This window comes from Colias eurytheme, chromosome 8 (assembly GCF_061535395.1).
Source record: "Colias eurytheme isolate Ceu_HAF_F1 chromosome 8, ilColEury1 Martin Lab GWU primary, whole genome shotgun sequence".
Classification (NCBI taxonomy): domain Eukaryota; kingdom Metazoa; phylum Arthropoda; class Insecta; order Lepidoptera; family Pieridae; genus Colias; species Colias eurytheme.
The window spans coordinates 4,956,078-4,973,909 of NC_142987.1; the positions used below are offsets into that span (position 1 = coordinate 4,956,078).

The following is a 17,832-nucleotide window of genomic DNA, read 5'->3' on the forward strand; positions in this document are numbered from 1 at the left end:
ACGTATGTTTTCTTATACGAAATTAAACTTGCAATTAATACTTTACAATAATTTACATTATGAGTACCGTGATAAAAAAAACACATAATATTATGTTTATATTTAATTACGAGATTCAAGTACCTACCTAGTTATATTTAAACTAGCTGTGCCCTGCAGTTTTACCCGCAGTGCCCCACTCCTGTTGGTTATAGCGTGATGATATATAGCCTAACAATAGCCTTCCTCGATAAATGGGCATTCTAACACTGAAAGTATTTTTCAAATCCGACCAGTAGCTCCTGGGATTAGCGCGTGCAAACAAACAAACTCAGCTTCAACTTTATAATACATATTAGTATAAATAGTAGGTAGATTTCATTGACCTCATATAAGTAAACAAATGTACTATCGCTAAAGAAATTTCATTAGAATGTGTCCGTAATCTCTAAAGATCCTATAAGATATATGAAAGGATTTCCAACTTTTAAAATAAGGTACTCGTTATCTTTTACATATTATTATAATGTTGCGTCGCGTCATCTAGTTATTTTACTACTTATTATCCCATATTTAATTTTAGTATCGCCGTAGACTAGCTCTATGCAAAGTATTACCATATATGTAGTATTATATTAACTATACTTGCAAGCACTTAGAAAATCAGAATAAAACTTGACTTAAACAATAGTATGAGTTTTATGGTGACCACTTAATATGTATGTAGATAGGTATATTATATGCGCCAAATTCTATCTTTGTTCTCAAAATAAATATTATATCAAGGCACATTCAATACGTGGAATTATTTGAAATATTTACTATAGTTCCGAGTCAATACTCGGAAGTATTGTTCTAGCGATAACTATACTAATTAGCGAATGTGACAAAAATAAGTTTACGCGTGACCAACGACCTATTCGTGATTCACGATATTAACTCAATATGTGAGGTTTTAAATAATACATACACATGTATATTAACTACTCATACTTTGTAGAAGATAAGACTGTTTTATAAACGTCACGGAAATAAAAACGTACGTAAACACGTACGCAAAATTCTTTACTCCATTTTAAATTATAGTATATATTATACCCTAAGAAGTGTGTAGTGTATAAATTATACGTAAATGCCCGTTTCCAAACCTTTATTCGAAAATGTACAAATATATACATCGCATATTTAAAATACATATCAAATATCAATCAAGTTATTGATTTGACCAGAATGTTTACATTAACTATAATGCAGATAATAATTGATGATTATTATGTTACGTAATCAAATTAACCGCGATATTGCGCAGTTTTATTCATAAGATTAAAATAGAAATGCATCATAAATAAATGCATAAAATACACCCCCAAAACTTTAAACCCACTTCTTACCTACTAATATCAAACAAATTATTCCATAAATTACCTAATATTCAGACTAATTGGTACTAAGTTCTTGTTTGTCATTTTCTCTCGGTTTTTTGGGTTTATTAATTTTATGGAATTGATTTAACATAAGTCCCACTATAAGGAATGCCAGCCATACTCCATACCAATAGAAATAAACGGAGGAATAGTATATCCATATACGATCGAAAGTGAGTAAGAGGAATGCCGCAGCTTGGTATGATTCTGAATGTGACCGTAAAAACCACATTATGAAACCGATTATCTTCTTTTTCTGAAACAAAAATATACAAGGTTACGAATATTAGAAAAAGCTATAAATATTCATGAAAATCAATTTATTTTAATGAATGTTAAAACTGCAATATACAGAAACATCTACCAGACACATAACTTGAATGAATTCTAATTATAGTGTTTTCTTCATTAATTATAGTTTTGACCATTGTTTTATAACTTTGAAATAAAAATTGTTTCAATTTTACATTACATTTTAAAATATGTTTAACAAAAGATTTAAATAAGTACATAAATACATACCATCCCTGTAGCTTCCTTATAGTAGAGTTTATAGTAAATGTCTTCGGCCATAAGGTAGAATGGACAGAAATAAATGCAGAAGAAGTAACCAGCATGGTACCCATGCCAAACCACAGATACAAAGAGAGCAGCATGGATTCTGAAAATTTAAATATTATTAAAACACTATATATAGTTGTCCTAAATTATTACTCAAATGAAGTAAATGTTTGCAACAAATTTAAATTTTAAATCTAGTAAAATAGAATGATAACCGTAATAATGAAATTATTGTGACGTCACATTAAGATGAAACAAATACATATTGCTACTGAAACTAAACATAGGTTTATTATCTTTGCAAGCATTGCATATAAGGACTGTATGGGCTGCTGATTGATATGATATGATATCCCATACACTCCTTTAGTTGATAAAAAAAAAATAAATAAAAATAAAAATGGTTTATTTCTTTTAAACAAGTTTTCATCTTGGGTTGGAGGTAAGTGCCTTCATTTAAGTGATAAATTTCACTTGTGTTAGAAGGCGCTTCTCTTCCATAACAATTACTAGACATTAACAATTAAAAGAAAGCTTGAAAAAAATAAGGTAATGTAAACAAAAAAAAATACCTACTCTAAAATTGGTAGATTGGATGTATGTGTGTGTGTTTGTGTTGTGTTGTGAGTTGATAAATTGATAGATTGATAGTTTGATGATGTAAAACAAGTTATTGCTTTTGATAACTTTATTGTTGATTGATACTTTAAACTAATGATGGTATGAATGATATGATTGATATATTGATATATTTGATAGTTGATGATTGATAATGATATTAACTGATATAGCGCGCACACCCCGAGCGCTTTACACGAGCCGCGAGCGCAGACTGACTGGGTGAAGATGTTCTTGTCACCATAATGAAATAGGATCGTGTAAAGCGCTGAGTCAGGATGTACGGCTAGCCCGTACAAGGACAATCTTGATATATATTAGATTGATAGATATTATTAACACTTTTCTTTCCTTTTAAATATGTGTATCCAACTTACTTCAATGGTTTGATAGGAAACCGTTTATAAACCACCATAGCCACCCAGTACTGAACGGCCTTGTTCCATACTTTCATGGAATCCCTCAATGTCACAACAGACTCGCAACCCCACACCTCCATTGATTCAACTGTGTTGAAGTCATATTGCACTGCTTTTGCCTCATCGTCAGACCTATTATTAAAGATAAATTGGAATACATATTTATAACCTACAGTTTATAAATAAGGTATAAAAAAGAGTTATGTCAGTCTAACTTGATAACATAAACTGTTTACTTTTGAAGTGACTTCAATGCATATTCAAAATAACAATGATGTGTTTTTTACACTTCAATTAATTCAAATAAAATAAAATTTCCTCACAAATAGAATATTACTTTTGCTAAAAAAACTACTTATAAATATACATAAATACAATAATTGTTTATTTGATACATTTACACACACTCACATTTGTTTCAACTTCAAATACCCAACAGTGGGTCCATGACCAGTTCTGTTCCTTCCTTGCACAGGGTACGCTCCAAGCCCTGCTGAAGTGCAGACACTTTCCGCTAATGTCATACCAGAGTAAATGCGTTGGCGGAATGCAGCAAACAGTACCCAGGGGTACATCATTCTATAGAGAAAGTTTCTATTATTGTGCTCTTCTGTTAGCACATACTGAAAGAAATATTATTCACTCATTTTAAAGCCTATTTATGAGTTTTGTAAATTAGAGTACAAAAATAATATATATCATATAGTTATTATTAATCACATAAATTGATTCTTACTTCGAGGGGCCAGATATTGGAGAAAGCCAAATAAAGTGACACATACAAAGGTACAGCCTTCAATGTATTAATTGTGAATCCAAAGCAATCCACATACTTGCTGTATGGTAAGCGGAAATAGTCATCAAATGTGCGATATCTGTAATATGGACCTAAAAAGAATAAGATCAAAATTATTTATTTATTTATTTTTATTTATTTATTATGATCATGTTATGCTATCAATTATAAATTTCTGAAGAATAGAACTAGAAACTTTACCTGTTAATAATCCTATATAGTTGAATGCATAGTGAAAGAGGTCAATAAAATCAGGATTAATCAATTCAAGGAACTCATCATCTCTTTCCTTAATTTCCTTAGTTTCAGTATCTTTTTTCTTAGCTTTTGCAACGGCTATCCAAGATCCATTCATTTCGAATGCAACTCCAATAACTCGCAATACAATTATCATTTCAATTAAATTTGTTTGACCCGAGGATAATGCAAAGCCAAATTTGTCAGCCAGGCGGAAGAAGAACAAATAGCCGAACATGAAGAAGAATGTTAGGATGTGACAATATCTGCAGAAAAAACAAAAATATATTAAGGGATACATGTATGAATGTTAGATGAGATTCAATAAAACATAGTCAACAAAATCTATTTACAATTATTAAAGAAAAAGTATTAAAATAATAAATATGTATTTACTTTATTGTAGCTGCCTTAATAACAAAAATCCCTAGAAAAGCTGAGAGAATAGGGTGAACGGCACTGTAGCCCGACACTATTATTATTAACAATAAACCTAATATTGAACCACCCCATTTTTTGGATTCAACTGTTTTAAGCTTTCTATAATATGGTCCGATTAGCACACTAAAAAGTAAGAGCGATAGATATATAATATCATTTTTATTTTTCTGAATGAACGACCACATTATATTTTTATATTTATTTTAGAATTATTTATTTGTATCCTTATTTATTGTTAGTATTTCATGATTTAAGAATAAACAACAATTTTGTTTCTAAAATAAATTTCCAAAACTGTAGATTTTCAATAAAAACACTGTTTTGACTTTTGACCTGTAATAACAGTCAAACTTCAAAATCATCAATGATGACAGTGTGTGTACACACAGACTAGATCTGTGTGTGTACAATTTAGTGTGTACCACAGACTAAGTAATATACGTGTGTACGGCATAGACTATACACATGTATGTACGTGGTGTGTACTGCAAACGCGATTTTTCTGTTTTTCTATATGTCTGTGGTTCTGTGACTGCAAACAAAGACGTATGAATATACTAGACTGCGCGCAAAAACCGGTCCGAGTGAGAAAGTTTTCGCACTGAGGAATTTGTGCAATACACTCGCTCTATACTACTGTAATAATATATACTCTAAGGGCGTATTCAGAAAGAAAGCTTGAAACTTATAAGCGCTTATCGGCGCTTGTCATGTTCATATATTTTCCTGTCAGTGCTGGTAACCCGCGCAGGAAAATATATGAACATGACAAGCGCCGATAAGCGCTTATAAGTTTCAAGCTTTCTTTCTGAATACGCCCTTAGAGTATATATTATTACAGTAGTATAGAGCGAGTGTATTGCACAAATTCCTCAGTGCGCATCGTAGGCAGATGAGCTATAGATAATATACTTATAGATGTGTGTGTGACAAATAGGGATGGGTAGGTATCAATTGCGTGCCGAGCTATCTATAAGTTATGTAAATAAATATGTATCTTCTGTAAATTTTATGTTCAATATGTTATTTAAGGAGAAATGTATGAATAAAGTATAAAATATATGTCATTTTAAATTTGTTTGCCAAAAGAATAAAGTGTTTATTCCATTTGAATATTTCTTGTATTAATTTTAAGTACTTAAAAAAAATATGTTTATGAATATCAGAAAAACGAGTTCGATATTAAAGTTAATAAAATAAAAATTGGGGTTTGGTGCTATTTCTTTAATAATAAATGAAACAATAATAATGTTTTAAAAATGTTAAATAAAAATAAGAAATAATTAGTTATTTAAAATGATAACATAATAAATCATATAAATAATTTTTTTATTTAATTTTATCCATTCTACTATAAAATGTTCAAAATCAATTTAGCGATATTTCAGAAAATATATCGTAACATTACATACAGTGCGACACAAAAGAGATGAAAATAAATGAGGGCGCCACCGTCGCTCATATAGCAACACTGATACTGCGACGCAAGCGATATTGATACTATAGAATAAAAATCCAAAAATCTATATAATATAATCTAAAATAAATACCGCGATTTAAACCGTTATAATTGTTTCATTGTAGCAATAGTATTTTAATTGACCTACCTAGGTCAAATTTTACTTAAATGTATTTGGAATTAGTTATTTTATAAAAATCGGTCAAGTGTTTAGACTGCAAAGGCGCACATAGAATCAAACATACAAACAAACAAGCATACATGCAGCTCAAACACATTACCCTCTTTCTGGGTCCGTCGGGTAGAAAAAAACAAGGCGATTTGAAAACCACATATTTTTATTTTTTTTGTAGATAAATTTTGTACATTAATATAATTCATCAAAATCTAAATATTCTACTCCTTCAAAGGACTGATCATCACTCTGTTTCGAAGTACTGGCAAGAGGGTACGGGGCATCTTCAGTAGGTATCTGTAAATATGATACAGTAAATATGATTTTTTTCTTATGGTTTGATTGATTAATAGATAGATAGCTGTATGAAAACAGTTATCACTATACTATGTAGTAAAATCTAAACTAGGTACTTTATTTGAGGCTGGTTGGATTGGATATAACTTCTTGACTCAAATTGTGCTGGTCGCACTATAAAAACTAGTTTTTGTTTACATACAAATAACCTCAAATTTAATTGCGAAAACGTAATAATCGCCATACATACATAAATTAAACACTCGTCACTAATGGAATATTCTATTTTACGTAGTACTGAGCAAAAATAAATGGAATCTCACCGGTATATTCTGCTGTACGTTTGTAAACGTTTTCCAAATCAGTCAATAAATTTCCAGCTTGAAATTCGGACAAACACCGAATAAAAACTTTATACACCACATCACGGACACCGCTACGTTTAACCTTTTTCGTGATGTCTCCTTTTTTATTTAAATTTCTTGTTCTAAATAACAATTTTATCTCAATAATTCTCCACTTCACGAAAAAAACAACAAATTTTTATTCAACTTGACAGCTACATTGCCAATTCAGGGTTGCCAGGTAATGAAAAACGAATTAGTTCCAAAATAATTAATTTCATCTCTTTTATGTCGTACTATACTTTACATTTACACTATAATACATTTGCATTCATAATATTAGAAAGTCTATCATACTAAACACACCACAAATTTATTTATAACTAGCGGTCCGCCCCGGCTTCGCCCGTGGTACATACGTTTTCTCTACATAAGAACCATCCTCGTACTTCAAGAAATATAATAAAAAAATAATTATCGAAATCGGTTCAGCCGTTCTCGAGTTATGCGCTTACCAACACATTTTGCGATTCATTTTTATAAATAAGAAGATACATTTTTAAAAGAGTTTTAATTTTAAAGTTAAATAAATAATTTGTTAAAATATAGTTCTTCTAGTAAACTTTATATCGAGTACAGCGTTGGTCAGGTCACATCACTAAGATCACGTGGTGGCAGTGAGGTGCGCGAGCGAGCCTGCGCGTGTCCGCCTCCAACCTCCCCTTCACCCCCGCGATGCTAGATTTATTTTCATAAAAATAAGTATAACAATCGACTTACTGATGAAATGTGATACTGGATTTCAATTTTGTGTATTTTCTAGTATCGTTTTTGCAAGATATAACTGCACATTTCACCATGTTTACTCCTAGATATGAATAAAAATCCAGAGCAACGCACTTCGTCAGCACTCAACCACGACTACGAGCGCGCGCGGCGGGAACGTCGTGTTGTTCCCACCTGTGCCTACTGTTCCCACTTGGTTGTTCGCACTCTATAGATACTATCTATACTCTAAGGTCTACGATTTCTAGTGACCTGAATAATAATTATCTGTGTGTGTGACAACTGACAGTGACAGTGATTGATGACTGATGTCGATGTGTCTGTAAATAATAATCAATATTGTCAAAATAAACAAAATTGAATTTGATAGTGCCAATAAAATTTAAAAAATCAATTTAATCCGGAATTGTCCCATAATATATATCGAGCGTGGATGAATTAGCATGATAATAGATTTATAATTTATAAATAATCAAAATGAAATCGAATCTTAAGGAAGAACTGAAAAAAGAAATAATACAGGAATTAAATCTGAAACTTGGGGGAGACATCAATAATTTACAAGCGGCATATGAGTTGGAAAATGACTTAGTTGAAAGGAGGGACCGCCTTGAAAGCTCAGTAAGTTATAAATTTTTTCCAAATCCTTTTTGACTCAAATGAATATAAATAATAAAATATATACATATTATTAAATTTATGGGTATGTTTAGCTTAATGCCGCAAATGATGAAGGTTCTACAAAACTGTCGTCAGCTATTACCAAAGCAGAGCTCAATTCAAAGCAAATTAATAATTTGAAAATAAAAAGTGAAGAATTTAAGAAAAGAGCTGAAGAATTTCTGAATAAAACACAACCTATGATGAAAGAATTAGACAAAAGGTTTACAGCAATTGGAAAACTAGAAAAGGTGTTAGATTATCTCAAATCTTATGCCAAAATTCAAGATCTAAGGTAATAAACATACATTATAATATATTCATTATTCTCCATATATTCATAAATACATCATTATAAGATAATATGCATTATTTGTTTTTACATTTCTTCATTCTTAAAGGTCATAATTTGAAATAGACAAACAAACCTTACCATTGTTTGTCCAATACTAAAATCTTCCTCTTGAATCACTCTATCTATTAAAAGAAACTGCGTCAAAATCTGTTGTGTAGCAGGAAGCGAAATGCTTTATACTTTGTAGTAATTTTATGGGTCAAACTTTCAGCCAACAGATGAAAACTTGTAAAGATGATGAGCAACTAGTACTAATGTATAGTGAAATGAAGAAATTGTGTCTGCAGTACAAGAATTCCCACCAGGCCACTTATGCCAAGGAATATACTCATTATTGGCACAATATTTTAAAAGATAACTTGACAAAGTAAGTTATAATTATTATATGTAACACTTAAATTATTAATCTTTACATCCTTTTTTATACTTATATATCACTAGGGTTCCGCCCGCGGCTTCGCCCGCGCAGTCAAAGAAAAACCCGCATAGTTCCCGTTCCCGTGAGATTTTCGGGATTTCGGGGATAAAAAGTAGCCTATGTCCTTTCTCGGGTATCAAAATATCTCCATACTAAATTTCATGAAAATTGGTTCAGTAGTTTAGGCGTGATTGAGTAACAGACAGACAGACAGAGTTACTTTTGCATTTATAATATTAGTTATGGATATCAAAATTTATTTGAATGAGTAAAGTGTATTTATCAAAATTACCAACTAAACCATAACAATATTTATCTAGCCCATGTATTTTTTTTCAGGCATTATGATGATGTTTTAAAACAATTGAAGTGGCCATTCACAACGGGTGCTGAAAACTCGCCTGTACCAAAAGAAGTTATGAATAAATTTAAAAATTTAACTAAAAATCTATTTCTAATTCAAGAACCTGAAGATTCAATGGCCAAAATGACTGTAACTGGAGATTTCTCTGCAGGTAAATTAGATGGATTATAATAATCTTTTTGTGAATTGACATAAAATGTTATTTTTTAATTTTGGCAACATTATATGTTATTGTGTAGTTTTTAAATAAATTTAGCCCTCACTTGTTGCTACTTTTTTCATTCTGATTATATGTCTTGAATCCGTTCATAACTCAAAGTGCACACAAAATCTTATAATATATATATATATATATATATATATATATATATATATATATAAATCTCGTGTCACAATGTTTGTCCTCAAGGACTCCTAAACAACTTAACCGATTATAATAAAATTCGCACACCATGTGCAGTTCGATCCAACTTGAGAGATAGGATAGTTTCAACATGTAGGTACCACAGGCGAAGCCGGGACGGACCGCTAGTTACTTATTATTAAACATATTTATTTCAGTTCAAGATCCCTGCCTACCTATAAGAGTCCTTCTGCGGCCTTTAAAGAAGCGATTCACATTCCACTTTACTGGGACACGACAAACTGCAAGGATTGATAGGCCAGAGTGGTTCCTTACTCAAACATTGACTTGGATTAAAGATCATCAGGGCTTTATAAAGAACAATGTACAGCCGATAGCTGATAAACTAGAATTGAAGAATGTTAATGCTGTTGTAAGTGATAATAGGAATTTATCCGTTTTAGAATATTATTGTAACATGTATTTAAGTAGATATCACTGACCAAATGAAAATTATAAAACTGCACAACAAAACTATGTTTTTTTTAAATTGAAAATTTTAATATTTTTTGAAAATTAATATAAAATTATTTATGTATGACTGCTATGCTATAATCTGTATTCAAGCAGAATAAAGACTGATAATGTATACTGTTAAAATCACATTGAATTGGCTTAACTGACAAATATACTGCTATTTATTTATTAACTACTCACTATTATTACACAGGATGAATTCAATGAAGGCCTTGTTGCATTAGCTGCTGAGAGGCTTCATACTGTACTAGCACTTTACCATACTCAAGCCGCTAAAGGAGATATTGTTGATGTGGACGCAGCCTTCGCTCATGCCGTGGACGAAACTTTGGGTTTTCATAAAGAACTATCGGAAATAACTGGATTTGAGTCAAACAGTGTATTATCGGTATTGACTAAAGCTGAGACGTTTGTGCGATGGTTGGCTGTTGAGAAAAAATGTAAGTGTATAAAGTTTTTCAGTTTTTAAGTTTTAAGTTTTAAGTTATCCTAATAAAAAAAGACAGTCTTTTCGAACAAGAGAAAAATTAAATATTAATTTATCATTAGCTTTGTCAGAATAGAGTAGAAAAAAAAATTATTTAATTCAACCGAAAGTTTTTTGATAATTTTTTTATAAGATCCAGTGCTCTTTGAAAATTTAAAATAGTGTCTAATGCCTTGATCACGGTTGTTACATTTCTAGTAAAACAAATTAACATTGCTTAAACTTTCAAAATACTGCTGTAAATAATCCAATTCAAAGTGTCCTTATTTTTCTAAAAAAAAGACGGGTTGCACTCCGGGAGTGCCGGCAGAAGTGAAAACTTGATTATTAACGTGGAGCATGTTTGATATCCATCCGTCTTACGCTTTTTCGATCAGGTCATGTGTCCTGACGCGAGTTTAAGATTTTATACCCAACGCCGCTAAAGAAGTTTTCACTTCAAAAACAAAACATTACCATATGTAAAAAATAATTCCCAAATAAATATTAAATTATAATTGCAGATGCTTTAACAAAAATGGACGAAATGCTAGACACAGAGCAATGGATAGAACCGGTAGCGGCTGGTGTAGGTGCGGCGGTCGGTTCGCTTGTTTGGGTGCCACGGGGATCTGATTGGTTCATATCCTTGTTGAAGACTATTGAGGATAGATACGCTACTCTACCGCAGCCGGGACATCGGTAAGTTAGACATAGATATAGACAAACATTTATTCACAAAGAGTAACAAGTTGACATAATTCTCAAATTCAAGATTTCATTAATTATACTTCTAGACATGAGGGTAGATAATAAAGTACAAATTACGATTGAAATTGATATTTTTGGTTTTATGGCATTCAAATGCTTTATAATTAATATAAATTTATAAAGAATAGAAAAAATTCGATCACTCGTCTCAATAGATGGCGCGCGGTGTGTCCCTTAAACACATAAAAGTGAAAGAATAGAATAAATTCGATTGCTCTGGCGGGTCACGAGTGGCTGAGTTGGTCAGGCATCCGCCCCGGAATGGCGCGAAAGGATGCGGGTTCGAGTCCCGCCTCGTGATCGAATTTTTTCTATTCTTTTACAAATTACGATGTTATATGTTTACATGACGGTTATTAATATAATGATATTATCGCTATTTGTTTGAAATGCTAAAAATTTATCTTTATATTTTATGATTAGCCATCATTTGTTTACAAAATTTAATGTTACAATAAATCCAATGAGTTAAACACGGCAACAAGGAATAATGCAAAATTTTTATTGCGTCTAGGTACTGTATAATTACAGGAAATATTGCAGTACATACGACATAATTTTTAATCCTCTCTCAATCGGTTGAGCTACATCTATCATTGAACAAAGTCCACCTTTACAGCATACAATTCTTAGAACTACAACTGGAACTAATAGAAGAATGGCGTGTACGTCTCACACAAATAATGAGTGCAGCAGCTGACAATCTAACGTCGGATTGTTTCCTGGTAGCTGGACCGCACCCCCTCACCGCTATCATAAACGCGGCCCAACATTGCAGGACTGTGCTATTGCAGTGGGAGCATTCCTTGGTAAGTATAATATGAATGGAGACGTATAAACATATTGTCCAAAAAGGTAGGATATATCCTGCACAAGAGGATATATCATGGAGAATGTGCTGAAGAACCGCACAGCTTGGTGCCGATTTTTCCTTCGGTGTCAAATAAAGTAGACACTTTATTTGAAATTAATTAATTATTTTGCTATTGCTCTTTAACTTATTACTAGTCGAATAGAATTTACTCATAAGCTTTGATATTAATTTGCTTATAATACATTGATGTATAAAAAAACAACTAGTCACAATCACGTACAAAAATTGTCTGAAGCAAAACTCTGCCTACGCCTCAGTCTATTAGCTAGAGTTTTCTACTGACCGATTCCATATGTAACATTGAACATTAGGGCGAGGCCACAACACTGCGTTGCGGCGTCGCGTCGTAAAAATCTATCGTAACCTATCGTAAATATGTATATAATCTATGTAAATCCATGTCTCACTAGAAACTGAAACGTTGGTTAGCGTCTTTTCGTTCGATGTCGTATCCGATGAAATTTTTGCGTTGCGACATCGCATCGCATTGCTGTGCGATGTTATTTTTGCGACGCGACGCCGCAACGTAGTGTTGTGGCCTCGCCCTTACTGCCACGAAATAAGGTTTTAATTTCAATGACTATTTTATACAACGTAGTTTGGACATTTTTTAACAATCTTTTAATAGCTTGCTAATGAGTTTAGTTGTTTATATTACGTCATTTATAAGATATTAATATACATTTTCAGCACTACCTTCAACTATATTACTACAAGCTGCAGTTTCAGCAGTTCACGCAGCAGCAGCACGCCAATGATGATGGTGACTCCATCACCTCGGATGATATATACGATGAAGAAAATTATGGGGATTATAGATATGGTGAATATTTTGTTTAACAAAAGAATGTGAACTGCTGAAGTCCATATTCCAATTGATTTTAGGGCTGTAATAATTATATAATGTTATAAAATGAAATTTATTTTAAGCTCACGCTCCCCACTCCGACGGACACGGAGGTGTGGCTTGAAGGCATGCTATGCAATAGCTTTACCGCGGCAGTCCCCGAGTGCCACACGTCTTTTTTTATGATTCATTAATTAATTTGTGTCACTTTTTTGTTTTTATGTTTAAGATGGTGAAACTGATGGTGTTATGTGCTTAGAAGAGGTTGAAACAAGTGCCAAAGATATGGCCATAAAGGAAGTTATCAAAAGGCATTCGATCATCGATGCGAATGGATATGATGTGAGTAAAATCATTATTTAATGCTAAAAAAAAGGAAAAATACCGCCAACTAATAAAAACTACTATAAATATTTCCATTTTATTCTTAACAATTATGTCAAATGATGCTTTCATTATTTTATATCTTAATCTCTTTCTCGTGTAAAGACTACACTACATCTTAGTAACTTGATAATTTTATTTGTATGATTTATGTTCGTGTCCGTTTTTTTTAAATTACTTTTATTCAATTTTGAAAACACAACAGCTGCCTTAATTTGATTTCTATAATTTGATTTGATTTGATTTCAGACGACGCCCCTAGCGAACCCCGCAGTAACATTTGATGAGAACGACGTTGGCGTGTTCGGTGACGCACCAGCACTATTGTTACATCTGCGACAAGCTTCACTCGCGTCGCTCATACATTTCATGATCCTCGAGTTTAGAGCCGACATCCACAGTTATAAGAAGCAGAAGTAAGAATAATATTGATAAAGTTTATATTTAAGGGGGTAGTTAATTGTATGTTTCTTTTTAATGCATAAAATAAATAGCGGTTCATACTGAAATCCAGTAAAAACCGACGCTCTCGTGTTTGATGACGCACTAGCACTATTGTTGCATCTGTGACAAGCTTCACTCTCTTCGCTCATACATTTCATGATCCTTGAGTTTAGAGACGACATGACATACAGAATTATGTTTAAGAAAAAGAAGTAAGAATTATATTGATAAAGTTAAGTTTTAAATGGAGGGTTAATTCAGAAAGAAAACTAAAATTAAAATAGAAATTAGTTCTTTATTGCCAAAATATTTTTATTGTGATAGTTTATACCTAATAGTTAAGACGTGACGTCAATATAGAGTTATAAGATACTAGCTTTCCGCCCGCGACTTCGCCCACGTTTTCTAAGAAAAACCCGCATAGTGTGATTCACATCCTAAAAGTTATGGCATGTTCGGTTCTACTTTTTCGTTCTACTGCAAAATATTTAATTTTTTATTTTAATAAAATATTACATTTGCAGGTGGCACGCAATGCTAACAGTAGAGGACCGAGCTCTCTCTATGTCGGGTGCTCTGTGCCGGCCGCTGTCTACTCTGTGCACGCGCTTAGTTACAGTCTCTGAAACATTAGCGCCGTCTATAGCACATTTCCTGAAAACTGAGTTGGGTCTGCAAGTGGATGAGTGTTTATTTAAAGTAAGTAATATTTTTTTAATAATTCTTTCAAAAAGTAAAAGTAATATGAAAATGTAAAATGTTCAAATTAATGTAAATAATATATTGTACTTATAAATAATACCTCACTTAAATACTGTTTAGACTGTCAAATACACATATTTGTATGCCAATTTATGGGCGAATTGTGCGGACGTAATTTTTTTTATAAAACCTTTGTAGTTAACCACATTTCTGACAAATAAATTTTGCATTTCATTTCATAGAATTATGTATATACTTATCTGGTTCAGATATTGTGTGGAATGAACTTTTATTGTTATATTATATGTTAAGTTGTGCCGTAAAGCTTATATCATTAATAGTTAACCAACTTTTATATGAGATTGTATACCTTAAAGAAAATCGATCAGCAACGGATGTTTTTAAGGCGTCACTTTGTTTCCAGGACGCTATTTTTTTTAACTATGCACATAAATATAGGTTTCTACGATATTTTATAGATATATTTCTATGTTTTAAGATATTAATTATCCGTTCACAGGACGTGGTATTGAACAATTGGTTCAACACGGGCGGCACGTTGCAGTTCACGCACGACGTGACGCGGAATATCATACCGGCCTTCTCTTGTGTGGGAGATAAGCCTGTTGATAATAATCCTGTGCCGAGGTTAGTTATTTGATTAATTATGATATAAAATAACATATTCAGATTATGGTATTTTTGACGTGACAACGTCTTATAATTCGATAGAGCCGGTTGCACGCACAAAAAAACATACCCGGCCAATATTGTCAATTTTATTTGGAATATTTAATTAACTAACTACAATATAAATTATTACAACTATAGTCTGTCCACTATAAGAATTGCTTTTTGACAGCTCGACGGGTGATACCAGAAGTGATGTTCAAAAGATTATCGATTGTGATACCATTTCAATTATAAATTCAAAATATTATCATAAATCGAATCAGGTACGTAAATAATAATTACAACGTAAACGTACTAATAAGATATGTAATAATAAGACCACATATCTATGCATTGTATGTTAAAACTAAACTAAACTAATATTTTATTATTTATTGGTTTTTATCTTACAATTTGGTTGTCTTTACGTTTAAATTATATAACATAATAGAAGAGTTTTTCTGTATCGGATATATTTTACAGAGTATTTCTATCGATTATTTTAATCTATCGACCCATCATTGAATAATTCTGTGTAGGCATCACTAAGTGGGCGGGACCTGTCCATGAAGAACGATAATTATTTGTATGACATTTTAACATAGACAATAGAATTATACATAGGCGTGAAGCTGTCAAAAAGCAAATAATATAATGGACAGAGTATAATGGTACTTTTGGAACCATTCGAATAGTAACAATGACAAAATATTTATTTGAATTGAGCAACTAGAATTTTTTAACCAACGCTTTTGATAAAAGCATCCGTAACCTAAGTCTAATTTACAATTTACTAAAATTTTCTCTAATTTGAAACTTTAATTAACAGACTAGCCGAATCCTGCACGCTACTAAACTTGGACTACGACGACGCTCGTCGCATACGCACTGGTCTAGCCAAGAATGACCCTGACGTTATTACATCTATCATGGCGTTGGGCGTAGTGACTGTAACAACACACGAAGCTTTGAAAATCCTCAACCAGAGGACTGACTTGGCTGATGCGTCAACACCCACTTCGGTTATGGAACTGTTCTAAAGCAAAAAGACCTTTGTCTTTTGTTTAGTTCTGGTCAAGCAAAACTCTGACGTGGTTTTAGTCATCATGGCGATGGGTGTAGTGACTGTAACAACACACAAAGCTTTGCAAATTCTCGACCAGAGAACTGACTTGGCCGATGAACACCCACTTCGGTTATGAAACTATTCTAAAGCAAGCAGAAAAGATCGTACAGGGCCAAGTCAGTTGCAAATCCTCTACCAGGGGACTGAATTGGCTGAGATCTTATCGTCCACTTTAGTTATTCTACTGTTCTAAGGCATGGACCTTAACCAGGGGACTGGTTTGGCTAAGTTGTCATCATCTACTCTAGTTATTCTACTGTTTTACGGCAGTTGAATTTCCTTTGTTAATTACTATCTTAATGTTTAACGCATATAACATACTATATTAAATGTAATTTTTTCAATGATTTACGAAATTTAGATAGTCGTTCGATGTTATTATAATATTAATATTGTATGCGAGGACGGTACTTATATCATAAAAAATAAGGTTTAAATTGTGAAGAAGTAAACTATTGAACCAAGTGTAATGAGGTGTGCCAAGTGTCATTACACTTTCATACGATGTAGAGATCTTCATATAAATAAAATAAATTAAATCTTCATATAAAGAATATTATTATAATTTATTGTTGTTTTTATGTATATTATGTACATATTTTTAATTGTTATTATATATATAGCTGGTGTTTTCTTTCTTGCTATTTTAGCAAATAAAAATTACATATTTATTTTTAATTTTACGTGGATAATGAGTCATGAGTTAAAAGGCAAATGTTTTTTTTTAATGTTATTTATTATTTCGAAAAAATGCCAGATGCCAAAGGAATATGTTGGATTTCGGTCAGTTAAAATTATTAATATAATAATCTGTTATCGAACATAAGGAATACTGGGTTATTTGTATAACGGCGTATTTACATCAAACGAACATAGAGCTATTGCAAGATCATTATTTTGATCGTGTAAACGAAAATTGGTATTCAGTGTTGTTCAGTATAAGAACATTTCATTGAATCTTTTCGAATTCACTAAGAACAACGAAATAAAGCTCTACGTCTTTTTGAAGTGAAACTTCTTTATCGGGGTTGGAAAAAAATTTAGTGTAACATTTTTTCGTTACGCGCCATCTTGTTTTTATCCCTACCACGCGTGATTGACGTATTTCTGTAAAGTTGCATATAGTAAATTATTTTTGAAAAATAAAGTCATAAAGAAGTTTCACTTCTTACGTGTGTACACTAGTACACGCACACATTTTTTATTATACTAAAATGGGGTCGGGACCGTGGGGTTAATAATAATCTAATGAGCATTCGCTCGTTTAATGTAAATTCACCGTTATATGCGTTCTGGAATTATTTCGATGTCTTAGCCAATTTTTTTATGTTAT

At 32.1% G+C, this 17,832-nt stretch overlaps 2 protein-coding genes across 2 annotated transcripts; one reads left to right on the plus strand and one right to left on the minus strand.

Annotated features, from left to right (window-relative positions):
- Positions 1-1,114: 1,114 nt before the first annotated feature.
- Positions 1,115-4,833, minus strand: frj (membrane bound O-acyltransferase domain containing farjavit). Its single transcript, XM_090104577.1, has 7 exons — positions 4,431-4,833; positions 3,999-4,300; positions 3,738-3,889; positions 3,413-3,624; positions 2,960-3,133; positions 1,926-2,064; positions 1,115-1,659 (listed from the first exon to the last, which is right to left on the minus strand). Exons 1-7 carry the CDS (start codon positions 4,658-4,660, stop codon positions 1,417-1,419), a joined length of 1,452 nt encoding a protein of 483 aa, XP_089960703.1. The 5' UTR covers positions 4,661-4,833; the 3' UTR covers positions 1,115-1,416.
- Positions 4,834-7,864: 3,031 nt separating this feature from the next.
- Positions 7,865-16,421, plus strand: Rint1 (RAD50 interactor 1). The gene is made up of 14 exons (XM_090104582.1): positions 7,865-8,157; positions 8,250-8,491; positions 8,763-8,918; positions 9,309-9,484; positions 9,895-10,109; positions 10,407-10,653; positions 11,204-11,381; positions 12,070-12,259; positions 13,015-13,147; positions 13,401-13,513; positions 13,805-13,971; positions 14,524-14,698; positions 15,222-15,349; positions 16,203-16,421. Exons 1-14 carry the CDS (start codon positions 8,014-8,016, stop codon positions 16,411-16,413), a joined length of 2,475 nt encoding a protein of 824 aa, XP_089960708.1. The 5' UTR covers positions 7,865-8,013; the 3' UTR covers positions 16,414-16,421.
- The last annotated feature ends 1,411 nt before the right edge of the window (positions 16,422-17,832 follow it).